This window comes from Cyclopterus lumpus, chromosome 9 (genome assembly GCF_009769545.1).
Source record: "Cyclopterus lumpus isolate fCycLum1 chromosome 9, fCycLum1.pri, whole genome shotgun sequence".
Taxonomy (NCBI): domain Eukaryota; kingdom Metazoa; phylum Chordata; class Actinopteri; order Perciformes; family Cyclopteridae; genus Cyclopterus; species Cyclopterus lumpus.
The window spans coordinates 5,288,200-5,306,817 of NC_046974.1; the positions used below are offsets into that span (position 1 = coordinate 5,288,200).

Genomic DNA, 18,618 nt, shown 5'->3' on the forward strand with positions numbered 1-18,618 from the left:
CACACGATTGAGAGCAGAGCGTGTTTTTTTTCTGAACAGATTTGCACAGCCGGGGGGGGGGGGGGGGTCATCGGGGGTCTCGCCTTAAAAACCACCACTCAACGCTTCGGTGGTTAAATCGCGCCTCCAAACCCCCGCGGCGCTTTGCCGCATGAGAGAAGGAGAAGATGTGACAGAAGACACACTTTTTCTCCTTCTACCCTCTCTTCGTCAGAAAGGGCGCGAGGGGGAGGAGGTACGGGAAGGACGTCCTTTTTTTATTTTTTTATTTTTTTCTTCTTCTTCAAGCCCACGTCCAACTTTTCGGATACGGTGATGCAAGGCGGGCGCAAGCGTATACCTTTGCGTCGAAAGCGTGCTGGAAGATTTCGCAGAGAGTTTTGGCATAATCTTGCGATTTGCCCGTCTCTGTGGCAAACAGTATGGTGGCTTTCACCCTCTTGGCCATGGCCTGGCCCATGAGCTTGGCCGAAAACTTCACAGCCCTGCAGAGGTGAAGAGAGAGAGAGAAAGAGAGAGAAAGAGAGAGAGACGGTGAGAATGAGATGTGGAAAAATGGTTGAAACCCCAAAAAGAAAAACATTGATTTGAGGTGCTTGGTTTGCAGAATACTCCCTCATGTCTGATAAAGCATTTATTATTCAGGTCTCCAGCAACAAATCTTCTATTTCAAAATACCGTTACAAAGAGTAATGCACAGCACTTTATCCCAGTCGCAGTGTTAAAATAGTGTACATTTTAATAACTGTATACCATCAAACCCTACAGTAATAGAATAGATGTTTATATGCAAATTACCAAGAAACTGAAGTCCATTCACTTTGCGTCACACGCCTTCTCTCTCAAACATTCTGGCAGCGCTTGCATTATCAATTTAGTATTTTTATTTATTTTATAAAAACACTATGTGGGCAATAATATGGAATTTAAAAAATATATATATATGCATATTTTTTTTAAAATATATTTATATATATTTAAAAAAAAGTTGTGTTTCCAGATTCCACATTGTTTTTATAAAATATAAAATGTAATTAAAAAAAATATATATATATATATATCCCGTCTTTTCTCTTTTATTCATACTCATCCAGACCTTGTATTTACCCAACTCTAATCCCATACGTGTTCTTTAGGGCGTAGGAACCCCGGAGTCTCGCGTGGATCACGTCAGCAGGCGACTGACATTATGCCAAAGAAGGGGATGGATGACAATTGTTTACCTCGCTTGTCAAAACCCTCCAGGCAATTATACATCAACAGAGCGGAGCGTGCGCCACTGACACGGCTTTGATTACTCCCCGAGGGGTTGATTGAATGAAGTTCACCGCTGAGAACGTCTAACTTGTTTTTTTGGGGTCTTCTGCAAAGTGATTATTCGCGCGCACGTCTGACAGATCTTTGGCGTTAACCTCGACTCTACGAAGGAGGAGAAGAAGTACACAAAAAACACATCGCGGACCGCACACTCACTTGGCGAGCTTCTTGAATCCGATGGCTCTTTTCTTCGTTGGCGTCCCGTTGACTCCTTTCCACACGTGGGTATTCCAGGGATCGGACTGTATGGGACAAGACATTAAAGTTCAGAGGGGTTTGTCTTCGTTTGACTTTAACAATTCCTATCCAAAGCTATACCGAGACGGCGTCTGTGACCGTCTCGCCTACAAAGAGGCTGCAATTTTCACAATTTGCTGTACGAACTTTCCTTCTTTTTTTTTTAACGCGCTGTACCCAGCAAGGTAATGAGTTCCAACTTTAATTTACCTTAATGCCTTCCTCAATATAGCTCAGCAAGCAAGGTCGTAAACATAAGTGCGTGTCTATAATTGACAAACATCCTGTGAATTGCGTTACAGACTATTTAAGTTAACGCCAGCGCAGATATTATCATCTGCTCCCTGTTTCATGGTGAATTCAACCGGAGGAACGCTCGATGTCGTCTCCTGCACCTCCCTCTCACCTGGTACTCAAAGGACGGGGTGAGGTGGTAGTTGAGCATCTCCTGGTGGAAAACCGGCGTGATGCTTCCCGACATGGGCGGCACGATCCACACCCAGTCCCCGGGGCAGCCGCCTCGCACCCGGTACTCGTTCTCCATGTGCTTCATGAAGGACTCCGTGGCCGAGTGGTGGTCCACGATGGTCACTTTGCACGTCTAGAAAACGGAAAAAGACGGCGACTCGTTTGGTGAATCCTTTACGCCCGCAGACATCGGACGCCACTCACGAGTGTCCCACTGCGCTACAGACAAAACATATTTAGCCATATTTTGGCATCAATGAGAGTGTTTGGAAGCTATTGACGACACAAATGGAGCGGGGAGTCCCAGCAGACACCGGTGGGACGGTTGATGCTGACGTTCGGTCCCTCGCCAACAACGGTAATGTGGTTTATGAGGCGGAATGCGCCAGATGGGGACTTTGTTTCCACGTCCAATAACGGACCTTCTTTTAAAAAAAATAAATAAATAAAAAGCAGGAAATATTGATCGTATTGTTGTCAGGTAGAAAAATAAACGATGCACATTGTGTCTTTTGTTTTCGGGTTGACGATCTATTTCGTTTTTGCGATCAGACGTCCACACCGGGAGCGTTTTGTAAATATTGTTTTCTTCACATTATATTTCCGTCTCTTCGGTCACACGCGGGACAGATTTTCAGTCAGGTGACGTATTAAAAACTACTATTGGTGTCCCGTGTGAGATGCTCCTACCTGGAAGCTGAAGAGGATAGCGATGTTGATCTCTACCAGCGCCTGGTCTTTCCAAAGGGAGGAAGTCTTCCTGGTGTCTAAGGCCATCCTGTTTGCCACCTCCTACAAGATATGGAAAGACACATTTAATATGACAGCATGTGACATTCACGTATGTTTCATGCATCCAATAGGTGGTCGCTCATAGTAGACGTTCATATATGAAAAAGGTACTTTAGTTAAGGGCCGGGGAACGCTCTTCACAATTGAGATTGGACTCTCTTTGTCGGATTGCCCTAAATGTAAGTAAAATCTCCAACTACATATAAACATAAAGTATATAATCGCACAGATGAATGAGCAGATAATAAGTACATCGTATTATTAAAATCCACGATGTGTAAGTGAAGAGTGAGGCTTTCGGTGCTGTGAAATGGGTTGTTCTTATTTTACCTCCAGGAGGTTGTAGCGTGAGCTGTCGCAGAAGTCCCTCACGCCGATCTCCGTGCCCATGTACCAGCCACTGAAGGGGCAGCAAGTGAACTCCAGACCCCCGATCTCCAGCAGCATGTTGGAGACCGCCGGCAGGCTGTACCACTTCAGGTCCAGGTCCTTGAACCACTCGTACCTGGAGAGAGAAAACAGGGGTGGTGGGTGGGGGGGGGGGAATGAATGATCTGGAACCGGTTCAACTTCACTGGAAGCCAGGAACACGTCCAACATTTGCAATATGTGCACGGTAATTAACCATAACAATGCGTGGCGGTCCTATATTTATTCCTGAGACGCACATAATTAAAAAAAAGAAAAAAAAAAGAGGAGGAAATGCAGCCAAAATCAACATTAACACACAAAGACGCCACTTTTGACAGCTTTTCAGTGCCGGATAGGACCTCGATCTACCTCCCGGTGCTCAGTCCTCACACCCTCTAGAGGGGTTGATAACACCGCTTTCAATTGATTGATTTTTTGTGGGGGGGGGGATTCTGAACCGCTCGTAGACACATCTGTACGTGTGAACACTCTGTGTAGCCGTCGTAACCCGGTCCTTTAACCTGATTATGGGTGATAGGTGCAGCAGCTTGATAATGCTTAAAAGACATCGAGGGCTTTTTATTCAGTAGAAACCAATGTGAGAAAAGTTCTTCTCAGTAGTGAAGTGAACGCATTAGGATGAAAGCAAAAGGCAGCTTGAAACCTCACTAACAAGCCCCCATGGTTACCACAGAGGCCGGCATAGCAACAGATAAAGCAGGGCTAGCTGTGATTTCTGGGAACATGCAGCACAGTTGGAATGTGACAATAACCCCAATCAGACTTTCTTGGCTGAAAAAGCACCCCATTGTCTAAGAAGTGTTGTTAAGAGACGTGCGAGTGGGTGGATGTCTTTTTTTTATTGTATATACTGTTCTTCTCTCGTTCCTGCAGACTTCAGAGGGAAGGCATCGCTCACTTTGGGTGTGTGAACGGCACCTCCAGGATGAGGTCTTCGGGGATCTCGAACAGCTCGGGGTCGTTCCCGCTGGCTTGGAGCAGGAGGGGGAGGACGTCGAAACGTCCCTTGGGAGCTTTCCAGCCGAGCTTGATGCAGATCTGGTGACGAAAAAAAAAAAAAGGCAACAGCTGAGCGCAAATAAGGCCACCGGATTTTTGGGGGTATTGGTTCATGGTTGTACCACGTGGACTTAACACGGCTCCTCTCGCATACTTCAGTGAATTCAACGTTAGCGGGGTCTCCGAGGACGTTGTCGTCGGGCTGTCTGTAGCCGGCGTAACGAATCAGCTGATTGTTCCACACTCGAAAGTCATGCTTGCCATCCGTCCTCTGAGGAAATATGGTGATGGCCGACCTGTGGGGAGAAAAACAAATGATAATCGATAATACAACGCATGTCTGGAAATATCTGAACTGTGCCACAGCAAATTATTAGATCAATAGCATGTTGACATCTGCATGCATGCTTTAAGGTGAGCCACAGACAGTTTTACATGCACTGTCAGTAGAGATAGAGAGAGATGGAGATTTGGGGCTTCTTTTCAGACGGGCGGAAAAGGAAACATACAAAAATAATAATAATATTTATCAGTTAAAAGATTTCTAAACCCATTCAGCTTTAGTTTCTTGCAAAAAGGTTTAAAGGTCGTTTTCATAAAACAAGTCTTTTCTCAGACTCTCCACATACACACTTTCCATTTTCATTCCTATCTATAATCTGAAGTTGTTGTTTTTTTTTAACAAATTTAGGCTTTTTTACACATTTATAGAACATTTCCATCCTCAAATCATAACAAAAATAGACAATATTGTCTGATTTAAGGAGCCATAGTAAAAAAATGTTTAATAAAATGTATCCAATATTCAGATTTCTCATCTTGAAATATATATGCAAATTAGCAGGCATCTAATGAAATAATGACTAATTTGCATATTCAAACATAACATTTCAGGAAAAACTTGTAATCCCCCCAAAAATAATTGCCTTAATGTAAGTAATTACCCATCTATTAGTTCACCTGGAGCCCATCGCCTCAAGGAGTAAGCTGCTGTGCAACAAAGCGTTAAATCCTGCGTATGAATAACTAAGCACATCAATCAACGCGCCAACAGATGGTTGTCACTGGACATGTAATCCGCCCCGGAGGCATTTTTCAATCACGTCGGAGGACTCATGGGTTCCACCTTTAGTCTGTTCTACGTCCCAGTCGTGGTTTTAAGGCTACGCCCTTTGGGTAAAAATAAATAAATAAAAACAAGTGTTAATACTGCTAAGCTGGTTGTAAGTCACTGTGGAGGGAAAGCAGCTGGTCTGAATCTGGGCCAGTCAACATCTGCAGGAAGCAGAGTGTGTCGGTGGAGTCCAACCAACGAGTCGCGGTCTCAACGATCGCACGTCTTTCGGCATTGTGCGACATTGTTGCATTGCGCGACATTCTTGCATTGTGCGACATTGTGCGACATTGTGCGACATTGTTGCATTGTGCGACATTGTGCGACATTGTGCGACATTGTTGCATTGCGCGACATTGCGCGACATTGTTGCATTGCGCGGCATTGTGCGACATTGTTGCATTGCGCGACATTCTTGCATTGTGCGACATTGTGCGACATTGTGCGACATTGTTGCATTGCGCGACATTGCGCGACATTGTTGCATTGCGCGACATTGTGCGACATTGTGCGACATTGTTGCATTGCGCGACATTGTTGCATTTCGCGACATTGTTGCATTGTGTGACATTGTTGCATTGCGCGACATTGTTGCATTGCGCGACATTGTTGGATTTCGCCACATTGTTGCATTTCGCGACATTGTTGCATTGTGTGACATTGTTGCATTGCGCAACATTGTTGCATTGTGCGACATTGTTGGATTTCGCGACATTGTTGCATTGTGTGACATTGTTAGATTTCGCGACATTGTTGCATTGTGCAACATTGTTGGATTTCGCGACATTGTTGCATTGTGCGACATTGTTAGATTTCGCGACATTGTTGCATTGTGTGACATTGTTGCATTGTGCGACATTGTTGGATTTCGCGACATTGTTGCATTGTGCAACATTGTTGGATTTCGCGACATTGTTGCATTGTGCGACATTGTTGCATTGTGCGACATTGTTGCATTGTGCGACATTGTTGGATTTCGCGACATTGTTGCATTGTGCGACATTGTTAGATTTCGCGACATTGTTGCATTGTGTGACATTGTTGCATTGTGCGACATTGTTGGATTTCGCGACATTGTTGCATTGTGCAACATTGTTGGATTTCGCGACATTGTTGCATTGTGCGACATTGTTAGATTTCGCGACATTGTTGCATTGTGTGACATTGTTGCATTGTGCGACATTGTTGGATTTCGCGACATTGTTGCATTGTGTGACATTGTTGCATTGTGCAACATTGTTGGATTTCGCGACATTGTTGCATTGTGTGACATTGTTGCATTGTGCAACATTGTTGGATTTCGCGACATTGTTGCATTGTGCGACATTGTTAGATTTCACAACATTGTTGCATTGTGTGACATTGTTAGATTTCACGACATTGTTGCATTGTGCGACATTGTTGGATTTCGCGACATTGTTGCATTGTGCGACATTGTTGGATTTCACGACATTGTTGCATTGTGCGACATTGTTGGATTTCGCGACATTGTTGCATTGTGTGACATTGTTGCATTGTGTAACATTGTTGGATTTCGCGACATTGTTGCATTGTGTGACATTGTTGCATTGTGCAACATTGTTGGATTTCGCGACATTGTTGCATTTCGCGACATTGTTGAATTGTGTGACTACGTGAATTTAGAGCAAATCATGTAAATTATCACATTATTGAACAACATTAGTATAATTTATTAAGATCGGTCCCCACTTTCCTTTATGGTGCCCTTTATAAAGCAGTAATAAGTCGTAAACAATAGCTTTGTTAACGTTTGTAAAATATTCTAATAATGCTAATAATGAACTCCCTTTGACTAGTCACATCGTTAACCATTTATTTCGATAAAACGTACCAATCCACTTATTAAATTATCCATTTTTTTTTTACGGCAAGTTTTCAAGGTTTAAAAATAAGAAACCGATGCCCATTTATCGTTAAAACATATGACGACATGTAGCGTCTTTTCAGTTCACTTGAAACCTATTTTTAAAAAAGAAATCTAATAACATTTTGGCAATTTCCTGACACTATAATTTCCAACTTGCAAAGCACCATTTCCCCGATGAAATCCACCAACTCGCTCATGTGTGCATCGTTTGTAAGGGGACACCTTCCTTACAACACATTTATATTTTTCTCAAAAAGCTGATTATGAAATAAGCGGAGGCAAACATGTTGCAATATGCTTATTTATGAGCCCCTTGTTTATTTAGGCCAAAGCCAGCCAGACTGAGAGAGGATGTCCTGCTGGCTCTCGTCAACATGTGTATCCGGGCTAAGAGTGCTAATGAGTCAGACGCCATCCATCTTCCAAGAAGTAAATATGAAAGTAAGAGTTGGCAGAATGTGAGAGACAAGCGACCGCAACAGGTCTGACAAATGGACCGCCTGTTGGCCGGAGTGTCGGAGACGGGGCGAAGAGAGACGGAGCGCTCGCTGACAGATGGGGACAGAGGGTCAAGTCAGGGTAGTCGTGGAGATGGAGTGTGTGTGGGTGGGGGTGGGGGGGGGGGGGTGAGCGACAGATGGTGGAGAGGGGCACGTGTGAGCGTGAACAATAGAAAACATTGTTGAGGGAAACGAGACGAATGCTTTACCTCAGGTTGCCTTTGTTGGTGGCGTACTTGATGTGGTTGCAGATGGAGTTGTACATTCCATGAGCTGTTGCGCAATCTCTAGCATCAAAAACCTGCAAAGAGGAACACGAGACGTGAAGGGCTCCGATGAACATTTTTTTTCTCCAAAATGACGGGTTGTTTTTTTTGACGGTGCCGTGTGCGTCACCTGCAGCTTGGACCACTGGATCCTGCCGACGCACCGGGCCGCGTTCCTCCAGGCGTGCTTGGCCCCGTAGTTGAGTTCGGTGTCTTTCAGCTGGTAAGTTCCCGAAGCTTCGATCTCCTTGTTCACCTCCTCCAGCCGGTCCACGTGGGCCTTGGAGCCAAACCTGCAGGACAGGACAGATTAAGGGAACGTGTCGGGCTACAGGGGGGAGGGGCTAAAAACAGCTGTCGTTCCTCATATAACAGCACGGTGATGATATAGATAGATAGATGTATCGCTATGCCACTATTTTTCTTTTTTTTTAAGTATGCAGAACAAAAAAAAATACAATGCAGAGAGTAGAAATTGTAATACGCAAAACAAGGTTAATAAAAACATATATAAAAAGGATATAAATCTTACCTTTTGATGGAGGTGTAGTACTGGTCTATGAAGTCGGTGGCCAGCGGAAGAAGCTCCTCTTTGGTTCGGGCCTCGTCTTGCTTGCGGACGGGCTGGCTGGGCATCATCACGGAGCCGAGGCACACGTTGTCAGAGCAGATTGGCAGCTGGAAAAAAAAAATATATATATATATATTGTGATCGTGGCGTACGGCTCTCTGGGAATGTAGACGCCACGTCGGCCTTCAGATGAAAGAGGGCGTGGCCGACCCTTAATTGTCCAAAAGGCAGAGTCATCGCATTATAACCTCCCTTCTGTATTCATTTTTTAGGCTCGATATAAAACTTGAATTAATCTTCACGCAAATAGAATCGTTGGAAATGAAATATGTTAACGGATGCAATGCAACGTGCCGTCATGTCCAGGGGGGATGACAACATGGGAACGGTTTTCCATCAGACATAAACACTGCATTCACTTTGTTGCTTTTAGTGGTTGTACCATTTAAAAAAAAAATTTTTTATAGCTATATAGTATTAAATGTTTTACTACTAACATATATTTTGTTTGTGGTTGTGTTTGCCATCATTGTCATTTTTGCTAGTTTTATTGTTCTTTATTGTAGTTTGCTTGTTTTTTATTTATAGATTTTTTCCTTTTAGACACACACACACACACACACACACACACACACACACACTTTTGTCGTGGCTAATGGATATAAAATACAATGTTCTCTTTTCTTGCTCAAACTACTTTTCTTTTTTTTCCCCAGGATAAAAAACAAAATATTTTCGGTGTTGGTAGATCACATCCATCCAGTTATGTATCATAATGCGTTGCACTTGTTTTGTATCGTAAGTTCCGGACCCCGAATGCACACAAAGGGGGGATCATAATAACGGTTCGACGGTCTCTTTCACGCACGTGGCCGGCGACGCGTGTGAATGAAGCGAGTCAGTGAGTCACGGATTGCCATCTTTCAGACAGGAAAGACGGGAACGAGCGAGCAGGAAGACGGGCCAGAAAACGAGAAAAACAGACAGATGCAAAGCGGGGGGAAAAAAAAAAATTGCTCATCGCCGCGAGCCATAAAAAAAATAAAAAACCCTCTCGTGTGGTCACTTTAAACACGATGAGAGTTGAAGTCAGCTGTCGCTTCGGTTTGACTGAATGCCTTCACCGGGTTCGAGGGATCGAAATGAGCGAGGAGCCCGAACAGGAAATACGACACCGTGACCCCGTGACGCCTGAACCACACACACACACACACACACACACACTGTCCAAACACTCAAAAAGGGACGTGGACCGGCAGTCCGCCCAAAAATAAAAAAAAAACCTGCATGCGAATGGAAAACAAAGAATATTTCCGAAGGAAAAAAAAGAAGACGCCGGGGAAAAAGGATAATTGACGACGAGAGAGGACAAACAAAAGAACATGAAAAGTGAGAGGTGACAGCGTGGAAGAGGGGGATGAGTTGGGAGTGTTAAAAATAAAACAAAAGGGAATCGCTCGTGCTCCGGCACGTCCGCTCATCGCACCGCTTCGGGGGGGCATTCATGCCAGCCAGCTGTCCCCTTTTCTTTTTTTTTAGAAAGAAAGAAAGAAAGAAAGAAAGAAAGAAAGACGGATCATCCTCGAACACATCTAATAAATCTGAAGACGCCATTACGGGGGCCTTTCATTGGGATGCGCCGCCTGTGTCCGATACATCACCCGAGCAATCAGGGCCGCTGTTGGCTGTTTACGGATGGCGGCTGTGTGTTTGAGGGGTGGGGGGCGGGGGGGGGGGGGTGGGGGGGGGGGGGGGGGGGGGGGGTCTCACCTTGTGCTCGGCAGACCGGCTTACTAACTAGAGGGAGAAGCCTCGGCTGCATGTTGAAGTGGAAGAGATGAAACAGGGGGATGGGAATCTGTCACAGAAGAACCCTGATTTGCATGTAGCTGGAGCCTTGTTGTTGTTGTTGTTGTTGTTGTTTTTTTGGGGGGGCTTTTTTTTTTAAGCCGACCATTAGAGTGGAGACGGTCCTCCTACGAAGAAACTCGCGTGGCAAATAAAGCGGCGTGGAAAAATGCTAGTCATCATCATTTTCGTCTTTTTATGCGGTGACATTTTGGGTTTTCGAGTGAAATGTCTCAATAACTATTGAGACTTTAACAGGAAACAGATGTTTTTTTTCTTATTTTTTCTGCCTCCATCTAGTTTCTCGGCTACCATCGGTAACCATGACGACAAAGGGTCCTCTGACCTTCACAAAGTTGTCATTTTGAACCCAATCCACAATGTATTCCTTGTTATTCTAACCAATATCATGAGTATTTCCTCAATAAGGTGGAGCTGCACCTCTGGGGTGGAAGATTTTTTGTGTCGATTGTGGCGTCGGATCAGAAAAGAAAGTGTCGTTTGCGAGGCATTCATTTGGACTTATGCACAAAATCTGGTGCAGACATTCCTGTTACCCTTAAATTGTTGTTGGTTTTATTGGATTTTTATTGTTTCATAAGCTTTACCCAGATTTCCCCAAAACCGCCTGTAGTTAGTTGACTAAATCCTCGTATCACAATCACCCGTTTGAGATGCGCCATCAACGCAACCAGTTGCTTTATATTATCAAATGTCTGTTATTTTCTATCCTGAGGTGGATGTATAGTTTCAATTTTAAAACGCGGCCTCAAAACGTACATCAACTAAATGATCATCGATCACGAAAAAGATACATTTTTTGACGATTGAACAAATAATTGCAATTATTCACTTTTTCTTTCAATTTTACAGAAGTGAGAGGAAACAATTCCGCGGATGAGTTGATTGATAATAACTGCTGGTTGCTCAACATAATTCAACTTTTTTTTTTTTGCACGGCGGCCGCGTCGCATCACCTTTTGCCAAGATGGCCGCCCTCAGCTGCAAAAAAAAAGGAAACGCCGCTGCAGACGGCTCCACGCGAAACCATCGAAATCAAATCGATTTCCACGCCCGGGGGAGGGGGGGGGGGGGGGGGGGGGGGCTCACCTTGCTGGAGCTCTGGTGGAGCGTGTCGCTGTAGACGGTGCCGGTCTCCCAGTTCTTGATCTTGATGAAGCGGGGGCACTTGGAGGGGCTGCCGTTCTGCAGGGACGGCTGGAAGGAGCACAAAGACAGTTACTACACGAGTCTCTACGCCGTCTGACCTCTCAGACGACCTTCGAGTGGGTAAGCTGGACGTCGTACTGTGAGGGGGACTTTCAGTGGATACGAGTACCACGCATTTCAAGTAATATCTACGGGAAAGTTCTACAACTATTGAGAGGCTCTCTCGGTGGAATAATGGCTATTTCTTCTCAAGGAAAATCCATTTGTCATTGTACTGAAGTCTCTACTTATATCGTCTCCGCTCTCCGTTTCGGTTTTACTTCCCCGCTCCGGGATGAAGGCAATCGACATTTAACAGCGGGGTTAATGGCGAGCTAACTCCAGGCTCACTGGGTTTTCCAATACTGTAGCTATTGACTTGCGAACGGCCTGTAATTTAACCCCAAAGCCCGACTGTAAGTGTCCCCCAGAGGAAATGGTGTAATCAATGCCCGCGCCTCGGACGCCCTTTCATCGTCTCCCAGAGCATCGTTAATGGCACAGCGGAGCGCCTCCTGAGCGGCGGCGTCACAATCATCCGCCTCGCCGAGGGGGAGACGAATGCCAACAGAGTCACGTCGGGTCTCATTGTCATTTTGCATCGTCTCAAAAGGTGGATTGAATTTGATTTCGCACACACGGAGAGGGGTAACGAAGGCTTAGCTCCTGTGTGTTCATGCTCCGACAGCAGTACACCCCCGCTGCGCGGCTCAGATTATGACACATTATCGCTAAAGGTGGTGGATAGGAAGAAAAGATCATTGTACCGGAAAGAGCTCTCAGTCAAACGGGCACAGGAGGAATTAAAGGTTGCGAACGTGTGGCTTGTCGCTCGCTGACCAGAAGCTCTGGCATTCATATTTAATAAGAAGAGACTTTTCTATTAATGCCACGCGCAGGTTCCTGCGAGGCCTCCGTCAGTAAATGTCACTTTACTGTTTTTCTTTATTCACGTGCACTGACGTACATTTAAGAAAATGTCAGAGTCACTGTGGACGGCCGACGGCTTTTTTTTTTTTTTTTTTGCTCCTGCAAAAAAAAGTGACGAGATTCGGCTACTAAATGATGCATGCCCAATTGACCTTTTAGCTAAACCCCTCCCCCTGAACAGAGATTTCCCAATCACAGCTAGGGCACAGCTAGGATTTGGCAGGTCCAATAAAAATTTAAAGCCCCAAAAAAGGTCTGACGTAAAACTAACTAGCTAACGTTAGCTTACTGTAATTAGCTCGCTAGCTGCAGCTGATCAAATTCGGTTCTACCGACAGTTATCATTTCAATCGGCAATAGACGGTCCCCAGCTACAAATCTTAGCCTGTTATTGATCAACTCTGAAATTGATAAACACATTTTCATTTTAAATTGGTACAAATTTCGTGTGTAAATCTGCTCACATTAAGTAAATGTGAGCAGAAAGCTCTCGGCATAGCAACAGTAGCATGTGTTAGCGATTACAAGTTACAACACTCGTTTTCCCAGAAAGACAGCATTGATCAGATCATGCTTCCTTATCTCCTAATCTCCTTATCTCCTTATCTCCTTCATCACCAGGCCTACATCTCAGGAATGAGGTGTGGACGTAACAGAAGGGAGCATCCGTGGAGCTAGAAAACAACGATAATTGAAGCTAATCTGACGAAGATGATTTCATAACGGGATGTAATGACCAAAGACTTTCTGGTAAACGCAGTTACGCAGCAAACGTTCCTCATTCACCCCATCAATTAAAACTTCTGATGGGAAATGGAGATAATGAGCGCAAGACAAGGGGGTAGATCAAAACAAGTGAGACCGATAGCCTCAGAAATGGAAATAGATGATATTCGTTCAATATTTATGTCACTTATTCAGTGGTGATTAAGCTGGAATTTGACAGAGCATTGTGCCACCTTTCCTCCACAACGGGCTTATTAAACATGATATTACTAGGCAGGAGTGGAAGCTCAAACTGAAGGCACCGAATTGAAAGAAAAAACAACCCTGTCGTACAAAGTTACATTTTCTTAAGTGTCTGAGTTGAGTCTATCGAATTAAACGCTTAGCGATGAGCCATCAAAGTTAGCATCAGTGTCTGGCCAAACGCCTGCAGGGGAACTTCTTGCATCGTGAGTCAGTACACATGCATATACTGGGCAGATATATATACACACACACAGATATATATATATATACACATACATACACACACCGCTTCCCAAACACACTTTTCTAGAAGGACACATTTCCTCAGTCTGAGCACACACTACCAGGAAAGAGATATGGCTCCTTACCACACACACACACACACACACACACACACATATCATCTCTCACCGCTGTCAAGAATCCATCCCCGCCTCCCCCCTCCTCAAACACACTCTCACACACAAATGTTCTCGCGGACACGCACGTTAACACTCTCTCTCTCTTCTCTGCAGGTCTGAGGGGCTGCATCGTTTCTACGGGCACCACATTCGGATCGGCAGCTGCACGCATTCATTCGGCCTCCTGGAAATCACTTCGCCCCCATCCGGTCCTATTGACGGGGGGTGGGGGAGGGGGAGGGGGGTGGGGGTGGGGGGGCTGGAGCAACATCACGAGTGGGCGGATTACGACGCTATCCCTGTCGCAGACTCTCCGACCTGTGACCAGACCCTTCTGTGTGGGAGGCATAAGCTGGATTTAATGCAGCACCGCCCCCCCCCCCCCGGAAGGATCTAATGCCTAGGTGATGGGATCTTAAGAAAGGGCTTTACTACGATGCGCAAATAAGCAACACAGATGCGCGTGCTCGGTGTCTGAAAGCATAAAAAAGTGCCAATAGGGTGGATTATTGTACAAGAGAGGCCAAAGCAGCTGCAGGTTCACTCAGCAGGCCGGCTCACCAGCACTCGCCAACACGGATTTGGAAGTATTGATCTAAAAAAAAAAAAGAGCGGAGTACTGCCAGCGCACGTGATCTCTGCCATCGCTAAATAATTTCAAGGGCTGAACAATTGGTTTCATTTTTACCTTGTCGGCGTCGGCTTCGTCTTCGGCGTCGGCTTCGGCGTTGTGGAGCTCCGCCGGCGTGTTTTCCAACATTCTGTTGTTATCGGACGCCGGCTGGGGAGGCGTGCCATTTCCCACGCCGAGGTCCCTGGAGGTCAAACACAATGTTCTGTCAGGTGTGTGTGTGTGTGTGTGTGTGTGTGCTCACATCTGGTGCAAAAGAGCTCTTTCATTTGTTAAAAGTCAAACCGCGGACACACTCTCTCAAACACCTGTCTTCCATCTTTAAGAGTAAACAAACGCTCTCCAAAATGCTATTTAATCAGGAATCCCTGCACAATCTCTAAAAGGGTCTGCGCACCCACGCAGGTGTTTACTCTGTTCGGGCCTTCGTGGGTGTGTAGACGGAGCTCGGTGATTTCCCATCCACAGCCCCCGCTGTGTGGGTGTGAGCCAGGCAAGACAGGCACTTAAAAAAGTTAATTGCGGACGGTGAATAAACAGCAGCTGTAAGATTAAATAAACAGGATAGGAAGTGGGGAAAGATGTCAGTCTGAGCTGTAAGGAAACAATCCTAAAGAGACACACACACACACACACACACACACACACACACACACACACAGCCATCGTCCGTCCTACATGATTCAGAGTTGGAGTTTTCGTGACATTTGTCGGCGTCAATGCCGGATTGTGAAATTCGCAACCGCCTCTGCTCCAAAAACAAAGCTCTCGGGTTATAATTTGCCATTTGGATTTCCAGGCGAAATTAATAGTTATGTCATTTCATATAAACGTCCCCAGGAAGAAAAGATCAAAAATAAACCCCGACACATTATTGGCTATTCCTTTCACGATAACCTTTTCTCATTAGCTTTTTTCCTTTGAGCTCTTCGGGAAAGCCTTCTTCCAAAGTTATAACGTAATAAAAAATGAAGTTAGTTCCTTCCTGGTGCCGACTAAATGTCAATGTGGTTTTTTTCTTTTCTTTCTTTTTTCTTTCTTTTAGCAAGACTCACGACTTTCTAGAAGTCAATGAATATCTCAAGAGCGCCTTTTCGTAAAAAGACGAGGTCAAGAATGACATATTGATTCAAGGAGCCGGTGGCCTCAATTTGATTTCAATTGGTCGCGGGAGTACAATAGCAGATAACTGAGACGCCAATACCAACAGTACACTGAGCAGACCATTCAGAGTCGGGTCGGGGGGGAGGGGGGGGGGGGGTTGGATCGCCCCCGACTGTGACGCCTCGTGTCCGGGGTTAAAGGCTTAAGACAAACTTGATGCATTCTAAGCGCACCATTTGTCTGTCTCGATAAATGTTGAAGAAGGAGACTCTCCAAATACAGAATTGCTGCATCCAAACCTCCAACGACCAGGAGGGACCGTTTTCCTCTCTCTTGCAGAGCCGATAACGAATGGACTAATGACGAGAGTGCGATAAGCTCCGTGTTGTAAAACCGCTAATTGGGGTCTGCCGTGTCACATTATTATCGGAATCGACATCAACGCCAATGAAGCGAATACAAGAGTCTATCCTAACGTATTCATATGGGAACTGTGGCGTCAAATTAAGTTAGATTGCAATAAAGCTCTGATATGTGCAAAACCCTATTTAGAAAAAAAAAATCTCAGGCCCAAAAAAAAAAATGCTGCGGAATAACCTCAGAACCAAGAGAGGAAGTTACACATTTTAACACAACGGCCAATAGGCAAGCTACAAAAAAAAAAAGAAAAGTTGAATGAGGCAGTTGCCCCAGTAATTGAAGAGTGTCCACCTGAATGGTCACGCATGTTGTGACAGTAATGAGCACTGAGTCACATTAGGCCAACGAGAGCCGAGTCTGACAGCTGCTAATGCAATGCAGCTGGGTCAGGTGGTTTAGGGACGGGGGACGGGGGACGGGGGACGGGGAGTCCTTTCAATCAGAGGACCAGGTGGAGGCGAGAGAGAGAGAGACGGTTACTTATTTCTACAAAGGCTCTAAACTCCGACTGGCACTCTGGAGGCGGACGAACACAAAGACACTAACGAGGGGATCGGCATCGCGTCACAAATTACCAGGCCACTTGGATCTCGTTATCTCTTCTGCCCGCATTCCTCTGGCCTTCGCCGTTGATCTCCTTTTTGCTGTTTTTGATGAGGCGCAGCACGGGTTCGATCTCCTTCAGCAGCTCGTTGTTCTCCTCCAGCCCGTTGCACAGGAGACCTCCGCGGCTCCCGTCCCTCATCAGCAGGGGGTCCTGGGCCTGCACGCCTCCCTTCTGCAGCAGGGACTGGGTGATGGACGGGGAGGACAGGTTCTCGATGGCCCTGAGCTGCGGCTCCTTGTTGACCTGATGCTGCTGCCCAGGGCTGAATGGGCTGAGAGGGGAGCAGTGCTCGTAGGACTTTGAAGGTGGGAAGGCGGGACGCGTGACTCTCACTGTGCGTTGGCGGCCATCGCCGGAGAGGGTGGTCTCCAGGTGGGTGGTGAAGCCCTCGGGCCCGCGGAGGATGAGCACGGCGTGGCTCTCGGGCGACACGTTCTTCAGCGTCTCCAGGGCCCGTTCGTAGGACAGGTCCACCAGGGGCTTGTTGTTGACAGCCAAGACGATGTCGCCCACCTGCACCAGGCCGCACTCCTCGGCGGCGCCGCCGCGGATGAGGTCGGACACGATGACGGGCGGCTTGGACACCCTCTGCTTCACCAGGAAGCCCAGACCGCCGACCTTCCTCTTGAAGAGACGCACCGAGATGATGTTGGGCTGCAGCTGGCACACTGTGGGCTCTGACTCCTGCATGGTGCCTGTGTGTGTGTGTGTGTGTGTGTGTGTGTGTGTGTGATTGTGTGTGTGTGTGTGTGTGTGTGTGTGTGAGAATATGTGTGTCCCCAGGGATGTTTCTGAAAAGCAAAAGGAGGAAGAGGGGAAATAGAAGTTCTATTAGTTTTAGAGGAAATTACCAACAAGTACCAGAGAGTACTTAACACAAGTCAGAGAGGGTGCATGAGTCATTCAAGCAGAGTGGAATATTACACAGATCATTAAGTACGGATGCAAAATATCGCTTTGGACATTAAAAAAACATTTTCCAAATGAACAGACCTGCTCGAACCTCTGTGATCCTCGACGTTGACATCGCGGTCACTAAAGGTTTCAGCTAAATGAAAAAACTGCAAGACTCAAAATATGAACAGGTTCATGGAACTTTACTGATTACTGAGGACAACTGTCTGTTAGGTGTTGTGGTATTTCTATTCACCTGTATTACCCAACATAAAAAGAAATGGAATTATGGATTACAGTGAATATTATTGCCATTTTGTGTACACTTTCAGGTGTATTTTTGCTGGTTTGAGTGCTGGAATGTGACCATAAAAGAGTATTTTGCCACTGTTGCCCAAAGAGAACCAGAAGTTCCAGAAGCTACAAGAAAAAGGGTTTTACTTTCTTTGATGCCCAAACATCGTGCTAGTTGTCCTATGACGTATAGCGGCGTCTGGCATCGCCCACGCGTGTACAGTAGGCGATACGTAAAAATACAAATAAAACAAAAATAAAACAGTAATGTTTGAGAAATGCAATGTAATGGTAATATACAAATGAAGGACGAAAGGATACATTTATGAATGAAATTGAGCCAGTCATAGGAGAAAGAGGGGAGAGTGTACCAGACCATAAGGCTTCCCTTGACTAAACCATCTTAAGGAGGGGGGAGGGGGCGCTGCAGACAACTTCCACGAAGTTCCACGAAGCCCAACCGATTTAACTAGTGTTATATTAGTAAAAAATCTTCATATATTTGTAAAAAAATCTACAATAAAAATATTAGTAAATATTATAATAATTGGAATTTTAATAATTGGAATATTAGTTTAAAATATTTGCAAAAAAATCTATAATAATCACACATTGAAGGGGTGAGGGTTTGACACGACTGAGCTGTCCCGGGGCACATGGAATAACTTAAGTGCGCGGCCCTTTAATCCTCACTCTTTGTAGCTGCACCCTGCGAAGATCGTAA

General features: G+C 45.5%; 1 protein-coding gene across 1 annotated transcript in view; it reads right to left on the reverse strand.

The window, feature by feature from the left end:
- nos1 (nitric oxide synthase 1 (neuronal)) overlaps nt 1–18,618 on the reverse strand; it is a 33,335-nt gene that overhangs the window by 12,090 nt on the left and 2,627 nt on the right. The window contains exons 2-14 of the mRNA XM_034541790.1: nt 16,675–17,497; nt 14,633–14,759; nt 11,543–11,650; nt 8,546–8,691; nt 8,144–8,306; nt 7,957–8,048; nt 4,400–4,541; nt 4,145–4,284; nt 3,145–3,319; nt 2,713–2,814; nt 1,961–2,155; nt 1,474–1,559; nt 341–485 (exon numbers count right to left, since the gene is read on the reverse strand). Of these exons, the coding sequence (XP_034397681.1) occupies nt 341–485; nt 1,474–1,559; nt 1,961–2,155; nt 2,713–2,814; nt 3,145–3,319; nt 4,145–4,284; nt 4,400–4,541; nt 7,957–8,048; nt 8,144–8,306; nt 8,546–8,691; nt 11,543–11,650; nt 14,633–14,759; nt 16,675–17,396 (2,343 nt within the window). The 5' untranslated portion in view covers nt 17,397–17,497. The remainder of the gene's footprint in view (nt 1–340; nt 486–1,473; nt 1,560–1,960; nt 2,156–2,712; nt 2,815–3,144; nt 3,320–4,144; nt 4,285–4,399; nt 4,542–7,956; nt 8,049–8,143; nt 8,307–8,545; nt 8,692–11,542; nt 11,651–14,632; nt 14,760–16,674; nt 17,498–18,618) is intronic.